Source organism: Heterocephalus glaber, unplaced genomic scaffold, assembly GCF_053883595.1.
Source record: "Heterocephalus glaber isolate CG9 unplaced genomic scaffold, H.glaber_assembly_v1.0 deba00001564, whole genome shotgun sequence".
Taxonomy (NCBI): domain Eukaryota; kingdom Metazoa; phylum Chordata; class Mammalia; order Rodentia; family Bathyergidae; genus Heterocephalus; species Heterocephalus glaber.
Window position 1 is genome coordinate 14890646 of NW_028258351.1, and position 24841 is coordinate 14915486.

Genomic DNA, 24841 nt, shown 5'->3' on the forward strand with positions numbered 1-24841 from the left:
GTCCCTATTTTCATGGAACTGTCACAAGGGTAGAAAAAAATACAGAAATAATGTTCCTTTGTGAAGTCCAAAACACCAAACAGAAGTTAAAAACTGAAGTTTTCACCATCTTCTAGCTTCTTTACTCATTATTAAAAAATAATAATTAAAACTCCTGGATATTAAGTAATTCCTAAGTAAGCACAAAATACAATATTATAGCAAAAGATTTAGAAAAATCCATTTAGTGTTGACCAAGTCAAAATATTATATGGAAGTGAAAATAAATCAGGGGAGGATAGTTCTGGTAAAATAATATGAAATTTCTGCAGGAGGGCATATATAGGAGATTCAGAAGGGGTTTGGGAGGTTGAGAAGTTTGCCTTTATTGACTATAGACTAGATTATAGAGCACTATTTCAAAGTTATATAATAAACAAAGCAGTATCCTTGATAAAATGGTAAGATACTGGGATAATTTCATTTGAGAATGTATGAAATGGAGATCACATAAAACAGTACTTCTCACATTATAATTTTCTAGGATCACATGAGCAAGATAAAGAGGAAGACATAGCCAGGACACCAAGATCCACTTCCCCAGTCAAATGACTCAGTTAAATTTCTACTCTTTCCACATTGAAAAATTATACAGTATGCTTTTAATACAGAAACTCCCATGGTGATAAAGGAAATCTGAAATAATATCCCAATATCAATATGTTTACTGGATAACATTATTTAAAAGCCCTAAGTGTTATCATCGAAGACAGAAGGGAATTTTCTTCTTATGAAGAACTCTTCCAAGGGCATCCTTCATGTCTCTGTTCCTCAGGTTGTAGATGAATGGGTTCAGCATGGGAGTCACCACTGTGTACATCACAGCCATGACTGTCTCCTTCACAGTAGAATTCTTAGCTGATGGACATAAATAGAGACCTATGACTGTTCCATAGAACATTGACACCACAGAAAGTTGAGAGCCACAGGTAGAAAAAGCTTTAGGGATACCCCGAGCAGAAGGGACCTTGAGGATGGAGGAAAAAATCTGGGCACAGGACACAATGATAAGTAGGAATGGAATGACTATAACTAGCCCTCCCATGATAAGTATCATTAACTCATTTATACTAGTGTCAGAGCAGGCTAGCTTTAGCAGGGCTGAAAAATCACAGAAGAAGTGGGGGATCACATTGTCCGTACAGAAAGACAATCTAGCCATGAGCAGGGTGTGCAACAGGGCATGGAACGTGGTCAGCATCCAGGACAGAGCCACCAGGCCCACACTGAGCTTGGAACTCATGATGCTGGTGTAGTGCAGCGGGGAGCAGATGGCCACATAGCGGTCATAGGCCATGACTACAAGCAGGAAGCTCTCTAAGTCTCCAAAAAATAGGAAGAAGTACATTTGGGTCAGGCAGCTTATATATGAGATAGATGGAACTGGGCTCTTCATATTTTGCAATAGTTTGGGAACTGTCACAGATGAAAAGCAGAGGTCAGAGAAGGACAGGTTGCTGAGAAAAGAATACATGGGTGTGTGGAGATGGGAGTCCAGCTGAATGAGGACGATGAGGAGGAGGTTCCCCAGGACGGTGGTAAGATACATGGCAAGGAACAAGGCATAGAATGCATGTTGGTGCTCTGGCTGGATGGGCAAGCCCAGGAGGAGGAACTCTGAGAGGAAGGTTTGGTTTCTTCCCATTATTATCTGTCTCCAGTATCTTTAAAAGAACAAAATAGGGTCCCTTAGGTACATATAAAAATGAACACTTTTCTATAGCACATGGCCTGTTAAGTGCCCAGCAATTTTTGATTATTCCACCCTCACTAGAATAATTACAATCTCTATACCACAAATGTCTATAATTTGAATCTTCAAAATCAGATATGATTTTATTCACTCCCCTTCAACATATTCCAATATTGCATCTCTTCCTAAACATTCTTACTGCCTGCTCTGAGAAATAAAATGTATTGATCTTTCTCTTACCTGCTGGGCTGGTCACCCTCAACGATTACAATTTGCCTCTTGCTTTGTCAGTTTCCCTCATATTGATGTTCCTCAAGGATTTGTCTAAACACTATCGTGTTATAGTTCTACATATCTCAAGAAGATTTCTCGTGCTCAGACGGCTTCAAGTATCACGTAAAACTCGAGTGTAGACATCTTTCTAACCTACAGAGCTCTGCATCCTGTGGCTCACTATCTTCTTTTGAATGCACTATGAGTATAGTAAGCATCACAGATCTCAACTGAAACTTATGTCCTCAGCCTCTTCCTCCTCCAACCCCATCCTTCTCCACTCATATTCAGTAAAAGGAATCCAGGCTTAAATAAAAAAGTTTTATTTCCTTTCTTCATTTCTCTCACCATCCACTAGCAAGTCCAATCTAGCAAGTCCTTTACATTCTGCACTTCAGTCTTTTTATAATTCACTCACTTTCTCTCCCAAATACCACTAAAAGCTGACCATTTATCTCATTGGAACTATTGAAACAAACTCTCAATTTATCTCCTGGCTTGTGTGTTTCAATACCTTTCACCCCAACAATTTTCTTTTACATTGTGAACAATTTAAGGAAAAAATATGGTCATTTGTCTTTCCTGGTTAAACATTTTGGCAGGTCCTCATTGTTCTTAAGACAAAGGCAAAATTCCTTTCAAGGGCTTAAATGATATTTCATTATCTGATCCTTTCCAGCCTAACATCCTCATCTGCTCACACAGTGAATCTCACATCCCCTTCTCCAGTAATGCTGAACATACAGCCTTTCTTGTTTGCTGTTTCTCCTGCCTAGCACTGTCTTGTCTCTCTGCTCCCTCTTTACCTGGCTTGTCCCCACTTATCCTTCAGGCATCTGACTTGATCAGCTAAGCCTTCCATGTCTCCCCATACCATATGAACCTGCCACTATGGGCATCCTATACTTAGTAAAATTGCACTCAGTGTCCTTGATCATTGCTTGTAGCTGACTTCCCATCAGATTGGAAACTCCACACAGGAAAAGCCATGTCTGCCTTCAAAATTGCATCAAGGCTAGCACCTGACTTGATGGATTTAGACAATATTTTATTAATATTTATTTCCTGTCCTTCAGGCTGAGATATGTGCTCTTCTACCTTTAAAGCCAGCAAAACTCTATTAAGTTAGAGTAACTACTAATGTCAATTCCTCCCAGAACAAGAACTCAGCAGCTTTAACTGTTTAACTCCAAAGTTTGACACTTAAAAATTTCATGGATATAATTTTGCAAACATGGAAAATATTATGGTACCTTAGATATACTACTCATTTCACTAATTCAGCTGACTTGATCTAAACATCTTTATGTGTATTCCATGTGAAATAATTTGATATTGGTATGGGAAAAAATAGGAATGAAGGCAATTTTAGAAATGATGGGAGAAACAAAAAAAAAATTTCTACCCTTAAGCCCTCATTTGAGTTCTTCCTGCAATATCTATATCCTATGTTATCGTTAATTTTATGTGTCAACATGACTAGGTCCTGGTACCTAACTTTAGTCAAACACCAGGCTAAATGTTTTGTAATGTGATTAGCATTTAAAATAGTAGACTTTGGAGTCTTGCGGCAGCATCGCGGGAGGTGGATGGCGGCGATGGCGTTGGCGCGGGCCTGGAAGCGGATGTCCTGGTTCTACCGCCAGTACCTGCTGGTCACGGCGCTTTACATGCTGGAGCCCTGGGAGCGGACGGTGTTCAATTCCACGTTGATTTCCGTCGTGGGCATGGCGCTATACACTGGATACGTCTTCATGCCCCAGCACATCATGGCAATATTGCACTACTTTGAAATTGTACAATGACAGTCACGTGACCAGGATCAAGCGGTTCCTTGGAGAAGACCCACTCTACAAAGTTGGAATGAGTCTTCCTCAGATGTCCTGAGAAACGACTGGATGTCAGCATAACCGGCCTTATAAACCTGAAGACTAAAATTCATGAGTAGAACAGGAAACTCATCCTGACTCATGTGTTGTGTTCTTTATTTTTGATTCTAGAAGAGGCTCTTATATAGTAGTTTTTGTCTATTTTAACATTGTAGTCATTTGTACTTTGATATTAGTATTTTCTTAACCTTTGTGACTGTTTCAATATTACCCCATGAAAGCTTTTTTTAATGTAACTTTGAGTATATTTTAATTGGCTTCTATTTTTAAAATTCAAAGTAATTAGTCGGGCTTTATCATTTTTGCTATTGTATGGCATATACATCTGCCTGGATATATTTCTACTTTGACCAAAGTTTTGTAAGAAATAATACAAGATTTGGAGCAGCAAGCTGGGGAGGGAGGATATTTTATTGAGAATTACTTACAAAATACTTATCTGTGAACTTGAACTCAGGAGTACAATTTTAGCTATCTGCTCTTAACAGTCTTTGCTTTAAAACTATTAAAATGTTTCTTGCAATGAAAAAAAGTAAAGATCTTGCTAAAATTAAAATAAGGAACATTTCACCTTTTAAATATTTAATTATGAGGACTTATTTCTAGAAAACTTTGGTGATGATTCTTAAGAGAATAAATGGTTAGTTAATAGCACTATTAATGCTTCTGTATACTGTAGAGGTTTTTTTTTGTTTTGTTTTGTTTTTGGTACCAGGGATTGAACTTGGGACCTTGCACTTTTGAGGGAGGCGCCGGAACCACTGAGCTAAATCCGCAGCCCAATGTAGAGGGTTTTTTTTTGTATTAAATTCTTTTATTGGTACATTGTAGGTATACAACACAATTACATTTCTCATTGGGAACTTGTACCTTTACATAATGCATCTTGGTTTTTATTTTTTCCCCATTCCTAGCCCTCCCTTCACGCCCTCCACCCTTCCCTATTTACAAAGACTTTATTTCCATTTTTTCCATTTCTCATCATTTTTCCTTTCCCTTCTTTCCTTTCCCCTGCCCCTCCCACTACCCCTACCCCTTTGGACCTTTTCTTCCTATTTTACATTATCAATTATTCATTCTAATCATTGGTACATTTTAGGTATACAATAGAATGACATTCATCATTGGAAATTCCCAGCTTTACATAGTCTCTCTTGGTTCTTATTTTTCACGCTTGCCCAGCCCTCCCTTCAACCCCTCCATTCCTCCCTATTTACAAAGATTTTGTTCCTATTTTTCCATTTTCTCATATTAATCCCATTCCCTTCTATCCTTTCCCCTAGCCCTCCCACTTCCTTGCCCTTTGCCCCTTTTCTTCCTATTTCACATTACCTATTATACATTTAGTCCTTCTTTACACTTTTAGTTTCTCACACCAGAGAAACTGTTCGGTATTTATTCATGTGTGTCCTATTTATTTCACTTAAGAGTATTGCCTCAAGGTGCATCCACTTAGCTATAAATGTCTCTAATTTCTCATTTTTTATGGCTGAGTAGTACCCCATTTTATAAAAATACCACATTTTCTTTATCCAGTCTCCAGTTGATGGGCATTTGGGCTGTTTCCAAGTTTTAGCTATTACAAACTGTGCTGCTATGAACATGGGTGCACATATATCACAGTGGTATGATTCTTTTAATGCTTTGGGGAAGATCCCCAGCAGTGGAATAGTGGGGTCAAATGGGACTTCCAGTCCTAGTTCTTTGAGGTATCTCCATACTGATTTCCACAGTGGTTGCACCAGTCTACACTCTCACCAGCAGTGGAGCAGGGTTCCTCTTTCCCCACAGCCCTGCCAGCATTTGTTATTGGTGGATTTCATGATAGCAACCATTCTTTCTGGAGTGAAGTGGAATCTCAGCATTGTTTTCATTTGCATCTCTCCAATGACCAGTGATGTTGAACATTTTTTCATGTATTTATTTGCTATTTCTACTTCTTTGTCTGAGAAATGTCTGTTTATTTCAGATGCCCATTTTTGGATTGGGTCTTTAAATTTGGGAGGTCTGATCCTTTTAAGTTCTTTATAGATTCGAGGTAGTAGACCTTTGTCTGAGGAAGAGCAGGTGAAGATTTTTTTCCACATTGTGGGTTGTCTCTTCACACTGCTGGTGGTTTTTCTTGCTGTGCAGAAGCCTTTTAATAAGAAGAGATCCCATTTGTTGATTGTTTGTGCTAGTTCATGGCAACTGAGGTTTTGTTCATAAAATCTTTTCCTACACCAATGTCTTCAAGGGTTCTACCTAACCTCTGTTCCAACTGGTTCAGAGTTTCTCTTTTAATATTTAGATCTTTAATCCATTTTGATTTTAGTTTAGTGCATGGTGAGAGATACAGGTCTAGTTTCAATCTTTGTCAAGTTGAAGCCCAATTTTTCCAGCACCATTTAGTAAAGAGGCTATCTTTCCTCCAGTGAGGGGGTTTGGCTCCTTTATCGAAGATGAGATGGCTGAGTGTGTCTGGTGTTGTTTCTGCATCTTCTAATCTGTTGCACTGGTCCTCAAGTCTGTTTCTTTGCCAGTACCATGCTGTTTTTATCACAGTAGCTTTGTAGTATAGTTTCAGGTTGGGGATTGTGATACCCCCTGCCATGTCTCTGTTACCTAGAATTGCTTTTGCTATTCTGGGTCTCTTCTTGTTCCAAATGCATTTTTGGATTGTTTTCTCGAGGTCTATGAAGTATGCTGCTGGGATCTCAATTGGAATTGTATTAAATCTATATAGCAGTTTTGGAAGTATGGCCATTTTCACTATATTAATCCTTCCTACCCAGGAGCAGGGGATGTCTGTCCATTTTCTGATATCATCTTCAATCTCTCTTTTCAGAGTGCCATAGTTTTCAGAGAAGAGGTCTTTGATTTCTTTCTTAGGTTGATTCCTAGGTATTTCAGTATTTTGGATGCTATTGTGACAGGAATTATTTGCCCTATTTCTCTCTCAGTGACTCTGTCATTGGTGTAGAGGAAAGCTATTGATTTTTATGTGTTGACCTTGTAACCAGCTACTTGACTGAACTTGGTTATTAAGTCTAGAAGACTTTTGGTGGAGTTCTTGGGGTCTTCTATATAGAGTATCATGTCATCTGCAAATAATGACAATTTGACTTCTTCATTACCTATCTTTATTCCTTTTATTTCTTTCTCTTGTCTAATTGCCGTGGCTAATGTTTCCAGAACTATATTGAACAAGAGTGGTGATAGTGGATATCCTTGTCTTGTTCCTGATTTGAGTGTGAAGGATTTCAGTTTTTGACCATTTAGTGTGATATTGGCTGTTGGTTTTTCATAGATGGCTTCTATCAGTTTGAGGTAGAGACCATCTATTCCAATTTTTTGTAGGGTTTTTATCATAAATGCATGTTGGATTTTGTCAAATGCTTTTTCTGCATCTATGGAGATATTCATATAGTTTTTGTCCTTGGCTGTATTGATATAGTGTATTACATTGATTGATTTGCATATGTTGAACCATCCCTGCATCCCTGGGATGAATCCCACTTGATCAGTGTGTATGATCTTCTTGATGATCTTCTGCATTCTGTTTGCCAGTATCTTATTAAGGATTTTTGCATCTATGTTTATTAGTGAGATTGGCTGATAGTTCTCCTTTTTGGTTGGGTCTTTCTCTGCTTTGGGGATCAAGGTGATGCTTGCTTCCAAGAATGAATTTGGGAGTATTGCTTCCCTTTCAATTTCATTGAAGAGTTTAAACAGTAGTGGCAGCAGTTCCTCTCTGAATGTCTTGTAGAATTCAGCAGTGAAGCCATCAGGGCCTGGGCTTTTCTGAGTTGCTAAGTTTTTAATTACATTTTCAATTTCATTGGTTGATATTGGGTTGTTCAGAATTTTTAGGTCTTCTTCGTTCAACCTTGGTAATTACTATGTATCTAGGAATCTGTCCATTTCTTCTGTGTTGTCCATCTTATTAGCATATAGGTTCTGGAAGCAGGTATTGATGATCCTCTGGATTTCTGCTGGGTCTGTTGTAATTTCACACTTTTCATTCCTAATTGCATGGATTTGGGCCTTTTCTTTCTTTCTTCTTACAAGGTTGACTAAGGGTTTGTCAATTTTGTTGATTCTGTTGAAAAACCAACTCTTGGCTTCATTGATTTTTTTGTAGCATTCTCTTAGTCTCCATTGCATTGATTTCTCCTCTGATCTTTATAATTTCCTCCCTTGTATGAGCTCTGGGGTTGTCCTGCTCTTCTTTTTCTAGAAGCTTGAGGTGCAGCATCAGGTTGTTTAATTGGGCTTGTTCTGTTTTGCTAATATGCATATTCACTGCTATGAATTTCCCTCATAAGACTGCTTTCATTGTGTCCCATAGATTCTGATATGTTGTATTGTCATTGTTATTTAATTGAAGGAACTGTCTGATTTCTTCTTTAATTTCCTCTGTGACTCATTGGTTATTCAGAAGTGTGTTGTTCAATTTCCACATGTTTATGAAATTTGTTGAGTTTCTTTTGGTATGGATCTCCATTTTCATCGCACTATGGTCTGATAATATACAAGGGCTAACTTCAATTGCTTTGCACTTACTTAAACATGTTCTATGTGTGAGTATGTGGTCTATTTTTGAAAATGATCCATGTGCAGCTGAGAAGAATGTGTATTCTGATTTTGTGGGGTTTAAGACTCTGTAAACATCTGTTAAGTTCATTTGTTGAAGAGTTTGATTGAGTTCTAGTATTTCATTACTTATTTTTAGTCTAGTTGATCTATCTATTTGTGACAGTGGGGTGTTGAAGTCCCCCACTACAACTGTATTAGTGCATATATGACTTTTCATGTCCGTTAGTATTTGTTTTATGTAGTTGGGTGCACTAGTGTTTGGTGCATGGATATTTATGATTGTCATCTCTTCCTCTTGGATTCTTCCATTTACAAGGATGTAGTGTCCTTCTTCATCTCTCTTAATCAGTGTTGGTTTGAAATCTACTTGATCTGCAAAGAGGATAGCTACTCCTGCTTTTTTTCGGGTTCCTGTCCCATGGAGTATTGTTTTCCACCCTTTAACTTTGAGTCTATGAGTTCCTTTTGAATGAAGTGTGTTTCTTGTATGGAGCATATTGTTGGATTTTGTTTCTTGACCCATTCTGCCAGTCTATTTGTTTTGATTGGTGAATTGAAACCATTAACATTGATGGTTATAACTGAAACATATTGACTTTTCATTGCCATGACTTTTTCTTTTTGTTGGGTTCTCCCCCTTTACATTTAATTTCTTGTCATGCCAGATGGGTTCATTCTGCTTTGCTTCCTGGGGTTGTGATCCTCAATGTCTGTTCCTAGGATATTGTGTAAAATTCTTTGGAGTTCTGGTTTGGTATTCATGAAGTTCCTAAGGTGCTCTTTGTCATGAAAGTATCTTATTTCTCCATCAATTTTGAAAGATAGTTTTGCAGGGTACATCAATCTGGGTTGGAGGCTGTTTTCTTTTAGGGCTTGGAATATGTCACTCCAAGCTCTTCTTGCCTTGATGGCTTGTGTTGAGAAGTCTGCTGTGATTCTGATGGGCTTTCCTTTGTATGTGATTTGTTTCTTTTCTCTAACTGTTTGTAGAACTTTGTTCTTCTGTTGTGTTTCTGGAATCTTAACAATTATATGCCTGTGTAGATTTTTTTGATCAAGGCTATTTGGAGTCCTATATGCCTCACTTATCTGTATGTGAAGCTCTTTTCTCCTGCTTGGGAAGTTTTCTGCCATTATTTCTGTGAAGAGATTTTTTTATGTCATCTCCACTCTCTCCTGTTTCTTCATTGAGCCCAATCAGTCTTATGTTATTCTTCTTTGCATCATCTAGCAGCTGCTGGATTGATTTCTCATGTTCCCTTATAATTTTGAAGCAATTTTTCTTTTCCTGGTCACTAATTGCAATCTTATCTTCTATATCTGAAATTCTGTCCTCACATTGGCTCATTCTGCTGTGTAGACTTTCAATGGAGTTTTTCATGTCCTTGAAATCTATTTGCATCTGTTTTATGGATTCTCTTTCTTTCTTATGTTGGGATTCCATCATGTTCCTGAGCTCCTCTCTAGATTTATTAATCATGTCTTGCACTAGGGGCACAATTTCCCCTGTTATCTGAAAAATTCTTTCTGATTTCATTTTTTCCAGATCCCCTTTTGTTGCCAGTTCAGTGGGTCTAGGTGGTTGAGTATCAGAGTGTTCCATCTCATTTCCCTTTGGGGTTGCTGTAGATCATCTGGAAGTCTGGAATAAGGATCTTTGATCCTTATTTACGTGTTTTCTCATTTCGACTGGGGCAGGGGGCTGTTAGCGCCTGCATGGATTACCTCCTCTGAGCTGGGTGAGGTGGGACAGAGTCTGGGAGCAGCGGGAGGGATGGTGGCCGGGAAGCCCCTTCCTCTGGACCAGGAGCAGTGGGATGGCAGCACAGAAGCCCCTCCCTCTGGGCCAGGAGCGGTGGGAGGGATGGTAGCCTGGAAGCCCCTTCCTCTGGGCCAGGAGCAGCAGGACAGTAGGTGGCCCAAAAGCCCCTACCTCTGGGCTGGGAACAGTGGGACTCAGTACCTTGGTCTGGTGGTCTGGTGTCCTCTACATCTTTGTAGTGTTGAACCAGGTGGCTGCCTGTCTGCATCGGGGTGATTTGGTGTCTTCCGCACGACTGGGGACCTCGGTAGTGTGTGGGCACACCTGCCTGTCTCCCAATGTAGAGTTTTTAATAGAAGGAAATCAGTTTCCACTGAGGGCCACTATTAACAGCATATGTAGTTCCTTAAAGTTAGTTTCATGATTGTAATGGGTGCTGCAAGTGCATTTGCACCTTGCAATAAGATGTGATGAGATGAATTGCTAAAACACATAGCAAAAAGAAGTGTAAATTTGGCTAAAATCCTTTCACTCTTTGTATTGTTTTTTTAAAAAGATTTTTATTCCTTATTGTAAAATGACTACCTAAACTTTTACTGTAAACTCATTAAATTGAAAGAGAACACAAAAAAATAAAATAGTAGACTTTGAGTAAAACAGATTATCATTCATTATGTGATGGGTCTTGTGCAATCAGTTGAAAGCCTTAAGAAAAAAGACTGTAGTCTCCTGAAGAATAAAGGTATTTGCTTGAAACTACCTTCAGATTTTAGATTATGATGTCAACACTTCATGGGGTATCTGGCCTACTGACTGTCAATGTAGATTTCAGACTTCTCAATTCCCACAGTCAAATGAGTTAATTTCTTAAGAGGAATCTTTTTCAGGGCCGGGGATTTAGCTCAGTGGTTCCACAGCCTGCCTCGCAAGCTAAGGACCTGAGTTCGATCCCTGGTACCAAAAAAAAAAAAAACCAAGGTGAATCTTTTTCAATCTCTGTCTCTCTACCTTACCCTTTCTATACATACATACATATATGCATTTGTGTGTGTGTGTGTGTGTGTGTGTGTGTGTGTGGTATAGTTCTGATTTCTAGAAAATCTTGACACTAATATACTCTTCATGTCTCAAATTTGACAAAGCAGAAGGGAAACATTAAGAGGTCTGAGAATCTCCAACAAAAATTCATGGGGCCAATTCATGGATCTTTAACCTGATAATGTTTAATTCAGCTGCACTAACTGTTTACACTCGAACAGGGTTTGCTAGCATTCTAGTGGGGAAAATGTCTACTGAAAGTTGTACCTACTTTCTCAGAATTTTGCTTCTCTTGTAATCAAGGAAACCCCATCTCTGATGTTAAGAGTATGATTAAGAATAACAACCAGAGATATAACGGGCAGATGTTGCCACTGATGATGCAATGAGTGTCCTAGCTCCCTGATCCATGAAATCAGCAGTTCTCAACCTGAAGTACATGTAAGAATAACATAGGGAAGTGCTGAAATTCAATCTTCATGTGAAGGCCTGAGAGGCACATAGGTTTAGAAGAGAAAAGCTTTTACATCTAAAAACTATCCTGCAGAACATCATACAGTGTAGGAAAACTAGGCCTTCAGGTTGGAAGAAAATTAATGGTCAGATATTCATTGTCCCTCTCAACTTACCTAGGGTGGCCGAGAGTTACTCCGAGGCCCAATCTGAGATCCTCCTCTCTTCATTCAGTATAGGCATGTGAAGTCACAGCCACTACAGCCATAATCAGCATCTGTACTACATGTCTTTCATTCTACACATCACTGGGCTTAAGGGAACCTGCATCCCGGAGGAGTTCAGCTCCTGCAATAACTAATTAAAGACAAAGTAATTACTCAGGACCACATTAGGACAGCAGCAGTGACCTATTACAGCCACTGAGTATTCCTGACTATATCTGGAGGAAAGAGGGGATGCACAGAAGCTCAGGGATGAACGCTTAGTCATTGCTTTAGGGAATGGATTGAGTCCTTTGTAGCTGGAATGTACTTTTGGGGAGTGAAGAAGGATGGCTGGAAAACCTCTAAAGTAATCAGGGAATGGACTGAGTGATTTACAGTATCTTAAGAGTGTTAAAGTTTACACAAGACATCATCAGTGGTTTTGAAGCAGCGTATCACCATGAAAGACTTGTGCTTTGGAAAGATCCCCAAGTGGTGTCTCACACTACAACACAATTCCTTGTAAATGGCCTTTAGAAAAGTTGAACAATCCTGCTAATGAGGAATAGCCTTCTGTGCTCTAACATTCCAGATATGCCCAGAGATGGGAAGGAAAGGAGTAAGAGAAAAGATGAAGTCCTACTAATGCCGTGTTCTTGCTGCCCCTGCATCAGATCACAAGGCAGTAGCTGACATTCCTTCTTTTAGTACCCATTCCAGATTCCACTTGCATATGGCAATCATTTGCTGAATGAGGTTCTTTATCTAGTGACATAATGTAAATAATATAATATAAATTTAATTCTTCAAAATTTTCATTCTCATTGGTCTTGTATTTACTGTGTTTTATAGATTTTTTTAATGTTCATTTTTGGACATGGAAATATTAGATGATACTCAAGGAATTCCCTAAGGCTTCAGATGCTGTCCTCCTTGCCCCAGTTGTGCAGATCAACCCAGCATTCCCATGGTAGTCAGCATCAATAACTCCAGGTAGGATGATGTCTCTGCTCTTTGTATATTGGTTTACACAAAATCCAAAAAGCTGTCTGGGTGGTAGGCTCAACATACAAATTGATTGAATTTTTATTGGTACTCTTTAGATGTATGTAATGATCACATTCATCATAGGGAATTTTTACTTGAATGTGATATATCTTGGTTCCTCTTTTATTCCCATTCCTCTCTCTTCCCTTCAACCCCTTTTCCTCCCCTTATTTGCAAAGCTTTCTTTCCATTTATCCTTCTTTTCTCATCCCCCTGCCCCCTGCAGTTCCCCTTTCTCTTAGCACAATTTCTTCGTGTTACACAATATCTATTATACAGTTTGGTCCTTTCTTACACTTTCAGTGTCTCACACCAGAGAGATAATGTGATATTTACATATGTGTGTCTGACTTATTTCACTTAAGAGTATGGTCTCAAAGTGCATCCATTTACCTAGAAATGTCTCAAGTTTTTTCTTCTTTATGGGTGCATCGTATTCCATCGTATAAAAAAACCACATCTTTTTTTATCCATTCATCAGTTGATGGACATTTGGGTTATTTCCAAGATTTAGCTATTACAAACTGTGCTGCTATAAACGTGGGTGCACATTATATTGCTGTAGTATGATGCTTTTAATTCTTTTGGGAAGATACCCAGAAGAGGAATAGCTGGGTCAAATGGGACTTCTAATCCTAGTTTTTTTTAAAAGGAAAGATATATATTTAATATATAAAAGAAAATGCTAAATCTGACATTATTATATTCTTAAAAACATTCCATTTATTTCCAGATGTATAAAAAAGGTGAATTATTGGTCTACTGAGATCATGTGTCTTATACAGTTAGGGTGAGAGCTGTCTGCCAGATTTCTCAACTCTTCTTACTCAACTTCATCTTTCAAAATCACACATGTAATTTTCTTTCTTTCTTTCTTTTTTTGGTACCTGAGATCAAATTTGGGTCCTTCCACATGCACAGCAGGTGGCTAAACTACTGAGCAAAATCCCTGGCCCTTTTCTTTTTCTTTTAACTGTATATCCTTTTATTGGTACACTTTAGGTATACAGTATGATGACATTGGAAATTTGCACCTTTGCATACTCTCTTTGTTTTAATTTTTTCCCCCTTCCCATGCCCTCCCTTCAACCCCTCCATCCTTCCCTATTTACAGAGACTTTGTTTTCTTTTTTCATTTTCTCATATTAATTCCATTCCCTTCTTTCTGTTCCCCCACCCCTCCCATTTCCCCTCCCCCTTTGTCCCTTTTCTCCCTATTTCACATGATCTATTATGCCTTTTAGTCCTTATTTAAACTTTCAGTTTCTCACACCAGAGCAACTATTCATTATTTACACATCTGTGTCCTATTTATTTCACTGAAGAGTATCACCTCAATATGCATCCATTTAGCAATAAATGTCTCTAACTTCTTTTTTTATGGCTGAGTAGTACTCCATTTTATACCCCCCCCACACACATTTTCATTATCCAGTCTCCAGTTGATGGGCATTTGGGCTGTTTCCAAGTTTTAGCTATTACAAACTGTGCTGCTATGAACATGGGTGCACATATATCACTGTGGTTGATTCTTTTAATTCTTTGGGGAAGACAGCCAGCAGGGGAATAGCTGGGTCAAGTGGGACTTTCAGTCGTAGTTCTTTGAGGTATCTCCGTACTGATTTCCACAGTGGTTGCACCAGTCGACACTCTCACAAGCAATGGAGCAGTGCTCCTCTTTCCCCACAGCCCTGCCAGCATTTGTTATTGGTTGATTTCTTGATGGCAGCCATTCCTTCTGGTCTGAGGACACACATGTAATTTTCATAGATCAATTTCTTCTGGGGTAAGATTGAAGGGTAGGAGTTTTTGGAGATTTTAAATTTCTGTCAAGACTGCAGGATTGTTCTGAAGACTGACCCCTCCTCAAATTAGCCCTTATGACTCCTAGATCTGTCTTGAGAGCACTGTCTTGGGGTAGGGGATGTTGTAATGACATCTGCAGCCTCCCAGAACACCTGGAATACCTCGTTTCTATCTCTGTACATCTCTTATCCACACAGCCAAGTGTCTAATGCTAGTGTTTTGAGGAATCTCCACACTGATTTCCACAGTGGTTGCACCAGTCTACCCTCCCACCAACAATGGAGAAGGGCTCCTTTTCCCCCACAGCCCTGCTGACCTTTGTTGTTGGTTGGTTTGTTGGTAATAGCTATTCTTTCTGGAGTAGGATGGAATCCCAGTGTTGTTTTAATTTGCATCTCTTGAATGACCAATGATGTTGAACATTTTTTCATGTATTTATTTGCCATTTCTACTTCTTCATCTGAGAAGTGGGTATTAATCTCAGGTGCCCATTTTTGGATTGAGTCGTTAAATTTGGGGGTGTCCGATTTTTTTCAATTTTTTATATGTTCTAGATATTAGTTCTTTATCTGAGGAACCACTGGCTAAAATTTTTTTCCCACATGGTGGGTTGTCTCTTCACTCTGTTGGTGATTTCTTTTGCTGTACAAAAGCTTTTTAATAAGACGAGATCCCAGTTGTTGATTCTTTGTAGTATTTCCTACCAGAGATCAGTTTTAGAAGAGTCACAGCTTATCAGTTTTGGGTCTTCTAGTCCAGGAAAATAGTATCTCTATCCATTTCTGAAATGTTGTTTGATTTCTTTAATTAGCATTTTATAGTTTTAAAAGTGTAAATCTTACACATATAGTAGTCCCTGGCTATCTCTGCTTTGGCTTTCCATGGTGTCCATTCCCTCGACTCAACCACAGTCTGAAAATATTAAATGAGAAATTCCAGAATTAAATAATTCTTAAATTTTAATTCTATGTCATTCTGAGTAGCATGATGAAATCTTGTGCCATTCTGCCCCATCCTGCTAGAGAATTGACTATCCATGCTGCATAGGCTATACATGGATTTTAGTCCTCACAGATGTCAGATCAATCATTATGGTACTGCAGTACAGTAAATAAGCTTTACACAGCATCCCTTACATAGTATGCTCAAGTAAAGAAATAACCCTTATGTAACAGCCTTGTGCTATATCACACTGCCGATGTCATTCATCACATTTCATCTCCTCATGTAGGCACTGTATTATCTCATATCGTTACAAGTAGAAGAGTAAGTAGACTACAATCAGGTATTGAGAGAGAGAACACTCAAGCAATTTTTATTTTAGTATAGTTTTACAATCGTTATGTTTTATTATTAGTTATTGTCAATCTTTTACTGTACCTAGTTTATAAATAAACTTTTCTCACAGACATGTAGGTATAGGAAAAAGCATAGTATATATAGGGTTTGGTACTATCTCTGGTTAAAGCAGCTACTGGGGGGAATTGAATTATATTCACCTAGGTAAAGGAGAGACACTGTACTTTGTAAGATTTATACTTAAGTGTTTAATGATTTGGAATTATTTAAAAATGTACTTTTGGGGATTGTTTTCTTTACTAGTACATGTTTGTAGTATATAATGATTGCTTTCCTTGTGGGGAGTTGTTAAATATACATAACGCATCTTAATTCCATTTTCATCCCCTTTTTCTCTCCTCTCTTCCTCCTCTTCAATCTCAATCCCTTTGAGAAAGGTCTTTCTCCTTACTTCTTGTTATCTATCTTTTGTTTTGCTCTTTATTTATACATCAGGTTTCTCCTATAAGAGAAATAATGCTATATTTAGTCTTGTGTGTCTGAAAAAAAAATAAGAAAGACAGACAGGCAGTTAAAAGGAGATAAGAAAAAAAAAGAAGAGAAAAAAATTCCAAACCTCCAAAAACGAATGAAGAAAGAAGGAAAAGCAATTGAACTCATAAAAAAATTCCTCTGTAATTTTGAATGAGTGGTTTCTTTCCAGGATCAGAAGTCTTGGACTGCAGCAAGTTATGATTTTCTCCTCTTAACTTTTTTTTTTTTGGTACCGGGGATCGAACTAGGGTCCTTGCGAGGCAGGCAGCGGAACCACTGAGCTAAATCCCTGGCTCTTCTCCTCCTAACTTTATGGCCTGTGAGTCTGTGAGGTGTACCCTCTGCTCCAGAGGCCCCTCTGTACATATACCCCACACTGTGGCAACTGTCTAACCTGAGGCCTGTCCTTGCTCACATTGATTGATGGGGAAAACAATCAGACCATTGGTCTCTACTACATGTAGACCCAAAGGCAGGGGTTCAAGGGGACTGCTGTACTTCATGCCAGCACTTTCACATCCAGCCATCTGACCACACAGTTGTTTAGGCACTGACCACAAAGGTAGTTAGGCATCAGAGCCAGATTGGCCCTATTTGAAAGCTATACTTTTTTATTTCACCCTTCATCATTATCATCCCTGAGCTGGTTTCTCTGGATACCTTGGGGCTGGAGGTACATGGGGTGTGTTAAGATGTTGTCCTTGATCTGCAGCAGGGAGAGGAGAGAGAGAATTTGAGCTTGAGGAAACAAATGAGAACAGGCCAGAATATTTATTCAGAGGTGTTATAGCAAGACAGCTACTGTTACTTATGTTTTGGAGAGACTCAAAGGCAGGGAGAGGAGCAGGAAACTGTATAGTGGAAAAAAAGGGGAAGGCTTCATATGGGCCCTGACTAGGAGTTATTGGCATGGGAAGGTGGTAGGTGGGCTCAAAAGAGAAGGGGTGTACATGGGATTGCATAGGGCAGCATATTTGCTTTCTATAATCTGTCCTAGTTTGGAAGGAGGGTCAGCATCGGGGAAACTGTCAGTTACTAATGAACTTCTGGCCATTTGGGGCTGGTTGCTACAGGAGTAATTGTTTGGCTTCCCAAGCTGTCGCTGTAGGCTTCTGGTTAGAGCTCTGTTTTCACATATGGTCTGGCCATAGTGATCCAGCTATTTAATTAAGATGGAATAATGGAATAGGGAATGGAATAATGGAATATAATAATGGAATAGGGTGATCACTGTTAAACCTCAGTGAAGTAACTGGCCTTGACATTGAGTATCAACAGCCACTAATGTCACAAAAGGAAGCCATTAGACATCTTGTGTCTTCTAGGGAAGAACACACTTGCTATGAAGTAGTCTTGACCCCAAATTCAAATCGTAATCTGACAATGCCTCTAGATTTAACTATCAATTTATAGGAAATGAAAAAGAGAAACATGTTAAACAACACCACATGTTTGCAATAGTCAAAATCCATATATGGATACTTTATATAATACATGATGTAGCTTCTTCAATGAGAAATTATAAGGAAAAAGAGAAAGATGAAAGAGGAAGCTGTAGATTAAAAAAGATTTAAGAGAAAGCAAACAATCACAATGTGTTTATCTTATTTGAATCTTGATAAAGCTGTTAAAAATACTTTTTTGGCAAAAAAAGCAGTAGAAATTTGAACACTGACTGAATATGTGGTCACGTGGCTTACTATGTGTGTGTGGCCTTGGCTGATACCCTTCTCTTGCTCAACTCTTGGTCCTTCCATCTATGAGATAAATCAAGGGACCCCTGGGACCTGTGAGGGTCTAACTCTGGCCTCCTTTTACTTTGTCTTCTCATGTGAGCCTGGGAGCCTTTATTCAGTGCCTGTATCAACCCTGTCATGGGTCTACAGAGTGTAAAACGGGCAGAAGAGGGTGTGATAGGCACCAGCTCAGGTACAAAACCCAGAATAGGAGGAGCCATCCTCCTTAGGCACCTCTTCAGGAAGATCAAATTGCATAATCTCAGGTGGGCTGGTCCAAAGCCAAAATAAAGGGGAGGAATTGCTGGAGGAGCACACACATCTGTGGGTCACAGGCAGGAATTACCTGCTCATCAGGATGCTTGACCTTGTTCTGATGCCTAGGAGCTTCTTGGGCATACCCTGGGCCTGCTTCTGGTCTGGTCATCTGCTCAGGATTCCAGTGACTTTGAGCTGCTTTTGACAGACTCCTGTGAGTGCAAATGAATAATGTCACAAGGATGCTATCTGCCCCTTGCTTCTCTGTCCCTGGCTCAGCCCAACTGCCCCTTCAAATACCATCTCTGTTAAAATATTACTCTTAGCAAGGAACATCACATATTGTAAATGCTTGACATAATGGGGCAGGGAGGTTGGAAGGGGACCTTCTTTTCTGAACCATCACAGGGGGTTAACTGGGTTAGCTACCTGTGATGTTGCAGCATTTAAACCTGGAAATTGCTCTGCTTCATAACCATAGAGTTTCAGGCAAGGTGTGTGTGTGTGTGTGTGTGTGTGTGTGTGTGTGTGTGTGTGTATGTGTGTGTAGGGGATGTTTCCAAAGCCACTTTGAGAATCACAATCTTCTGGTGCCATCTTCAGCTATTGCTTATCAGCTATAAGTAAAAGATCCAGACCTATGACTGCCATCTTGCTGGAATTAAAATGTCCTTTTTAAAAATTTGGGAGTACCAGGAGTTCTGGTGTTGAGGGAATCAATGTTATTCTTTGTGTCTAGATATCCCCCCAAAGCCTCATGCAGTCATAGGGTTTTTTCAGAGGTGGCTGAATTTAGAGTGTGTGACACTGGGATTAAGGGTGTATAACTACTAAATCAGTCCACTGATTGGTTTGGCATCACCCTAATCCCAGTAGTCTGGATAAAATAAAAGGGTCAGAAAGATGCTTTTAAGTTTACCTTGTTGCTTTTGCTACTTTGTGCATGCCATGTTGTTTCTCCTTTGTGATGCCTGTCTGCCATCCATCCTTCCTTGGAGCCAGCTGATTGTGAACTGAAACCTCTACAAACTGTGAGCTAACTTTAACTTTGGGTGTCATGCATTTTGTCTCAGCAATGAGAGGAAAGTAACTAAAACAAAAATTTGGTATAAAGAGTGAGGCTGTTGCTATAACTATACCCAACCATATGGTTTAGCAGCCTTTGGGACTGGCTTGAGGGAAGAGTTTGGAAAGGTTTGGAGATACTGGATGGAAAAGTAGAGCTGGAATACCTTAGGCTGTGCTGGTGGGAGAGTCTGGTCAGAGTTCAGAACACCAGAAAGCCAGTAAAGATCAGGCTCAGGAGGTTTCTGCTGGGAAGAAGGACTGCAGGCCTTGGCAGAAAGTTTGTCTGCATTTTACTCATGTTCAGAGATTTTGCCTGAGACTGACATTAAGGGTGGCAGGCTAATTAATCTGGCAGAAGAAATTTCAAGGCAGTCTAAGTTCAGGAAGTGGCATGGCTATTGTTGGGGGATTTTAGCCAGATCTATTTTGAGAATGGAGAGCAAAGAGCCCAGTAGAATGATTTTAAAATGTTTTGAATTTGGCCAGAAAGGAAACTCCAGTAAAGGTGCAGACTGTAAAGACAGAATAGAGGAGATCTTGATTGCTGAGAAGGAACAGGAGAAGAAAAAAAATGGCCTGAGGGCATCACATGAAGCAGCAGGACTCCACCCTTTGGAGCCTCAAACTTGCAAAAGTGAAAGACTTTGCTTTGAGAAGAGAGCTGCAGAGCACCATGTTCCAGAATAGTGTTGGTCTAGGAAAGTTGTTCCTTGGGATTTGTTCATAGGGACTGGACTCCTACAACCAAGAGAGAAGGAAGCCTGGCAGCAGACCTTGGCATCATCCACATGGTGCTGGTTTTAGGTGTATGTAGAATGCAAGAGTTGTGGGGTCAGGAATGCTTCCACCCAGATTTCAGAAGAAGGCCTGGAAGCCCAGGCAGTGTGCCCCTGAGAGGGGAGTGTGTGAAGCTGTATGAAGCCAAAGGTGCAGTAGAGACCCCAGAATTTTGGAGAAGCCAGGAACGTGGATCATCTGTGGAAAACTGCAAGAAGGGAGCAGAGTTGGCCCCAGAGAGAAGCTATGGGAGCTACAACCATCTGCAGTGCCATGGGGGCAGAGCCACCCAATCCCTTTGGAGTTCCAAATTTGCCACAAATTCTGGGGATGCTGGAAGTGGAATTGTGGGATTTAATATTTGCCTTCCTGGATTTTGGACTTGGTTTGGTTCCATTCCTTTTTATCTCCCTGTTTGTAACTTTTGGAATGGAAATGTCTATCTTATGCCATTGAATGTTGGAAATGTTTAATTTTCTTTTCATTTGTTTGGAGAAAGGGTTTATCCAGCTCACAGTACATAAAGGTTTCAGTCCATAATCAGCTGGGTCCAAGGCAGAGGGGCATTACACAGGAGAAAAAATTCCTGGTGCCCACGAGGTAGCAAAAGCAACAAGGTGTCTTTCTGCTCCTTTTATTTTATCCAGACTACTGGATTAGGGCAGTGCCAAACCAATCAGTGTACTGGTTTAGTAATCACACACCCTTAATCCCAGCATCACACACTTTAGATTCAGCTACCTCTGAAAAAGCCTATGACCGCGTGAGGCTTTGAGGGGACATCTAGACCCAAACCATAACAGGGATTAAACCTTTAAAACATAGGCCTACGGAGGATACTTAAGATCCAAACCATAATAAAGTGTTTCTTCACATCTAATCCTATGTCTCTGGGAAAAATGCAAGTACACCTTAAAGTTTAATGGGGGCTCTGCCAAGTATTATTTCAGAGTGCAAAAAGGCTGTGAGCAGAAAAATTCTTAGATAAAAGACAAATTAACTCATTGGATCTTTCCTCTTAGCCTGAATGTAATTGATTCAAGTACAATGAAGTACCATTTTCTCATAGTGCCGAGGACACAATTTCTTTCTGTATTTATATTCTATTCAAGGTTCTAGAGGGACAGCACTCACAAATTAGTACAGAATTTGTGTCAGTTACAAATGGAAGCTGAAGGAAAGTTTGCAACATTAAATAAATTGTATTGCACATGAGCCAGCTGCAGACAGGCAGGTCTTCAGACATCCTACCGAGGTACCGAGTCGCGCAGAACATGCCGAATCAGCCCACTGCAGACAGGTAGGTCTGCGGACACCCTACTGAGGTCCCGAGTCAGGCAGAACATGCAGAATCAGCCTGTGCCCCGGCAACAATCCAATAGACCGCCCCCTCACCCCGCTCCTCTGTACAGCCACCTGGTTCCACACTACAAAGACGCAGAGGACACCAGACCACGAGACCATGGTACTGAGTCCTGCTGCTCCTGGCCCAGAGGAAGGGGCTTCTGAGCCACCATCCCACTGCTCCTGGGCCAGAGAAAGGGGCTTCCCAGCCACCATCCCTCCCGCTGCTCCCAGCCCACAGGAAAGGGCTTTTGGGCCACCATCCCTACTGGTGCTCCTGGCCCCTGTCCCACCTCTTCCAGCTCAGAGGAGGTAATCTGGGCAGGCGCCAACAGCCCCCTGCCCCAGTTGAAATGAGAAAACACATAAATAAGTCTCAAAACCAGACTTCCAGATCACCTACAGCAACCCCAAAGGGAAATGAGATGGAACACTCTGATACTCAACCACCTGGACCCACTGAACTGGCAACAAAAGAGGATCTGGAAAAAATGAAATCAGAAAGAATTTTTCAGATAACAGGGGAAATTGTGCCCCTAGTGCAAGACACGATTAATAAATCTAGAGAGGAGCTCAGGAACATGATGGAATCCCAACATAGGAAACAAATGGAATCCGTAAAACAGATGCAAATAGATTTCCAGGACATGAAAAACTCCATTGAAAGTCTACACAGCAGAATGAGCCAATGTGAGGACAGGATTTCAGATATAGAAGATAAGATTGCAATTAGTGACCAGGAAAAGAAAAATTGCTTCAAAATTATAAGGGAACATGAGACATCAATCCAGCAACTGCTAGATGATGCAAAGAAGAATAACATAAGACTGATTGGAGTCAATGAAGAGACAGGAGAGAGTAGAGATGACAGAAAAAATCTCTTCACAGAAATAATGGCAGAAAACTTCCCAAGCAGGAGAAAAGAGCTTCACATACAGATAAGTGAGGCATATAGGACTCCAAATAGCCTTAATCAAAAAACATATACACATAGGCATATAATTGTTAGGATTCCAGAAACTGAACAAAAGAACAAAGTTCTACAAGCAGTTAGAGAAAAGAAACAAATCACATACAAAGGAAAGCCCATCAGAATCACAGCAGACTTCTCAACACAAACCATCAAGGCAAGAAGAGCTTGGAGTGACATATTCCAAGTCCTAAAAGAAAACAACCTCCAACCCAGATTGATGTACCCTGCAAAACTATCTTTCAAAATGGATGGAGAAATAAGATACTTTCATGACAAAGAGCACCTTAGGAACTTCATGAATACCAAACCAGCACTCCAAAGAATTTTACACAATATCCTAGGAACAGACATTGACGATCACAACCCCAGGAAGCAAAGCAGAATGAACCCATCTGGCATGACAAGAAATTAAATGTAAAGGGGGAAAACCCAACAAAAAGAAAAAGTCATGGCAATGACAAGTCAATAAGCTTCAGTTATAACCATTAATGTTAATGGTCTCAATTCACCAATCAAAAGAAAAAGACTGGCAGAATGGGTCAAGAAGCAAAATCCAACAATATGCTCCGTACAAGAAACACACTTCATTCAAAAGGAAACTCATAGACTCAAAGTTAAAGGGTGGAAAACAATACTCCATGCGACAGGAACCTGAAAAAAAGCAGGAGTAGCTATCCTCTTTGCAGATCAAGTAGATTTCAAACCAACACTGATTAAGAGAGATGAAGAAGGACACTACATCCTTGTAAAGGGAAGAATCCAAGAGGAAGAGATGACAATCATAAATATCTATGCACCAAACACTAGTGCACCCAACTATATAAAACAAATACTAACGGACATGAAAGTCATATATGCACTAATACAATTGTAGGGGAGGACCTCAAAACCCCACTGTCACAAATAGATAGATCAACTAGACAAAAAATAAGTAATGAAATACTAGAACTCAATTGAACTCTTGAACAAATGAACTTAACAGATGTTTACAGAGGATTCCACCCCACAAAATCAGAATACACATTCTTCTCAGCTGCACGTGGGTCATTTTCAAAAATAGACCACATACTCACACATAGAACATGTTTAAGTAAGTGCAAAGGAATTGAAGTTATCCCCTGTATATTATCAGACCATAGTGCGATGAAATTGGAGATCCATAGCAACAGAAATTCAAAAAACTTCATAAACACATGGAAATTGAACAACACACTTCTGAATAACCAATGGGTCACAGAGGAAATTAAAGTAGAAATCAGACAGTACCTTCAATTAAATGACAATGACAATACAACATAATGGAATCTATGGGACACAATGAAAGCAGTCTTATGAGGGAAATTCATAGCACTGGAGTACGCATATTAGGAAAACAGAATGAGCCCAATTAAACAACCTGATGCTGAACCTCAAGCTTCTAGAAAAAGAAGAACAGGACAACCCCAAAGCTCATACAAGGGAGGAAATTATAAAGATCAGAGGAGAAATCAATGCAATGGAGACTAAGAGAATGATACAAAAAATTGATGAAGCCAAGAGTTGGTTCTTCGAAAGAATCAACAAAATTGACAAACCTTTAACCAACCTTCTCAGAAGAAGGAAAGAAAAGGCTCAAATCCATGCAATTAGGAATGAAAAGTGTGAAATTACAACAGACCCAGCAGAAATCCAGAGGATCATCAATACCTACTTCCAGAACCTATATGCTAATAAGATGGACAACACAGAAGAAATGGACAGATTCCTACATGCATATGAATTACCAAAGTTGAACGAAGAAGACCTAAAATTTCTGATCAACCAAATATCAACCAATGAAATTGAAAATGTAATTAAAAACTTAGCAACTCAGAAAAGCCCAGGCCCTGATGGCTTCACTGCTGAATTCTACAAGACATTTAGAGAGGAACTGCTGCCACTACTGTTTAAACTCTTCAGTGAAATTGAAAGGGAAGCAATACTCCCAAATTCATTCCTGGAAGCAAGCATCACCTTGATCCCCAAAGCAGAGAAAGACCCAACCAAAAAGGAGAACTATAGGCCAATCTCACTAATGAACATAGATGCA

General features: G+C 39.7%; 1 protein-coding gene and 1 pseudogene across 1 annotated transcript; one reads left to right on the forward strand and one right to left on the reverse strand.

Annotated features, from left to right (window-relative positions):
• Nucleotides 1-255: 255 nt before the first annotated feature.
• On the reverse strand, nt 256-9820 carry LOC147823863 (olfactory receptor 1468-like). Its single transcript, XM_087192041.1, has 2 exons — nt 9673-9820; nt 256-1680 (listed from the first exon to the last, which is right to left on the reverse strand). The coding sequence occupies exons 1-2, from the start codon at nt 9818-9820 to the stop codon at nt 740-742; spliced, it is 1089 nt and encodes a 362-aa protein (XP_087048167.1). The 3' UTR covers nt 256-739.
• LOC147823864 (serine palmitoyltransferase small subunit A pseudogene) lies at nt 3446-4125 on the forward strand (annotated as a pseudogene).
• Nucleotides 9821-24841: the final 15021 nt, after the last annotated feature.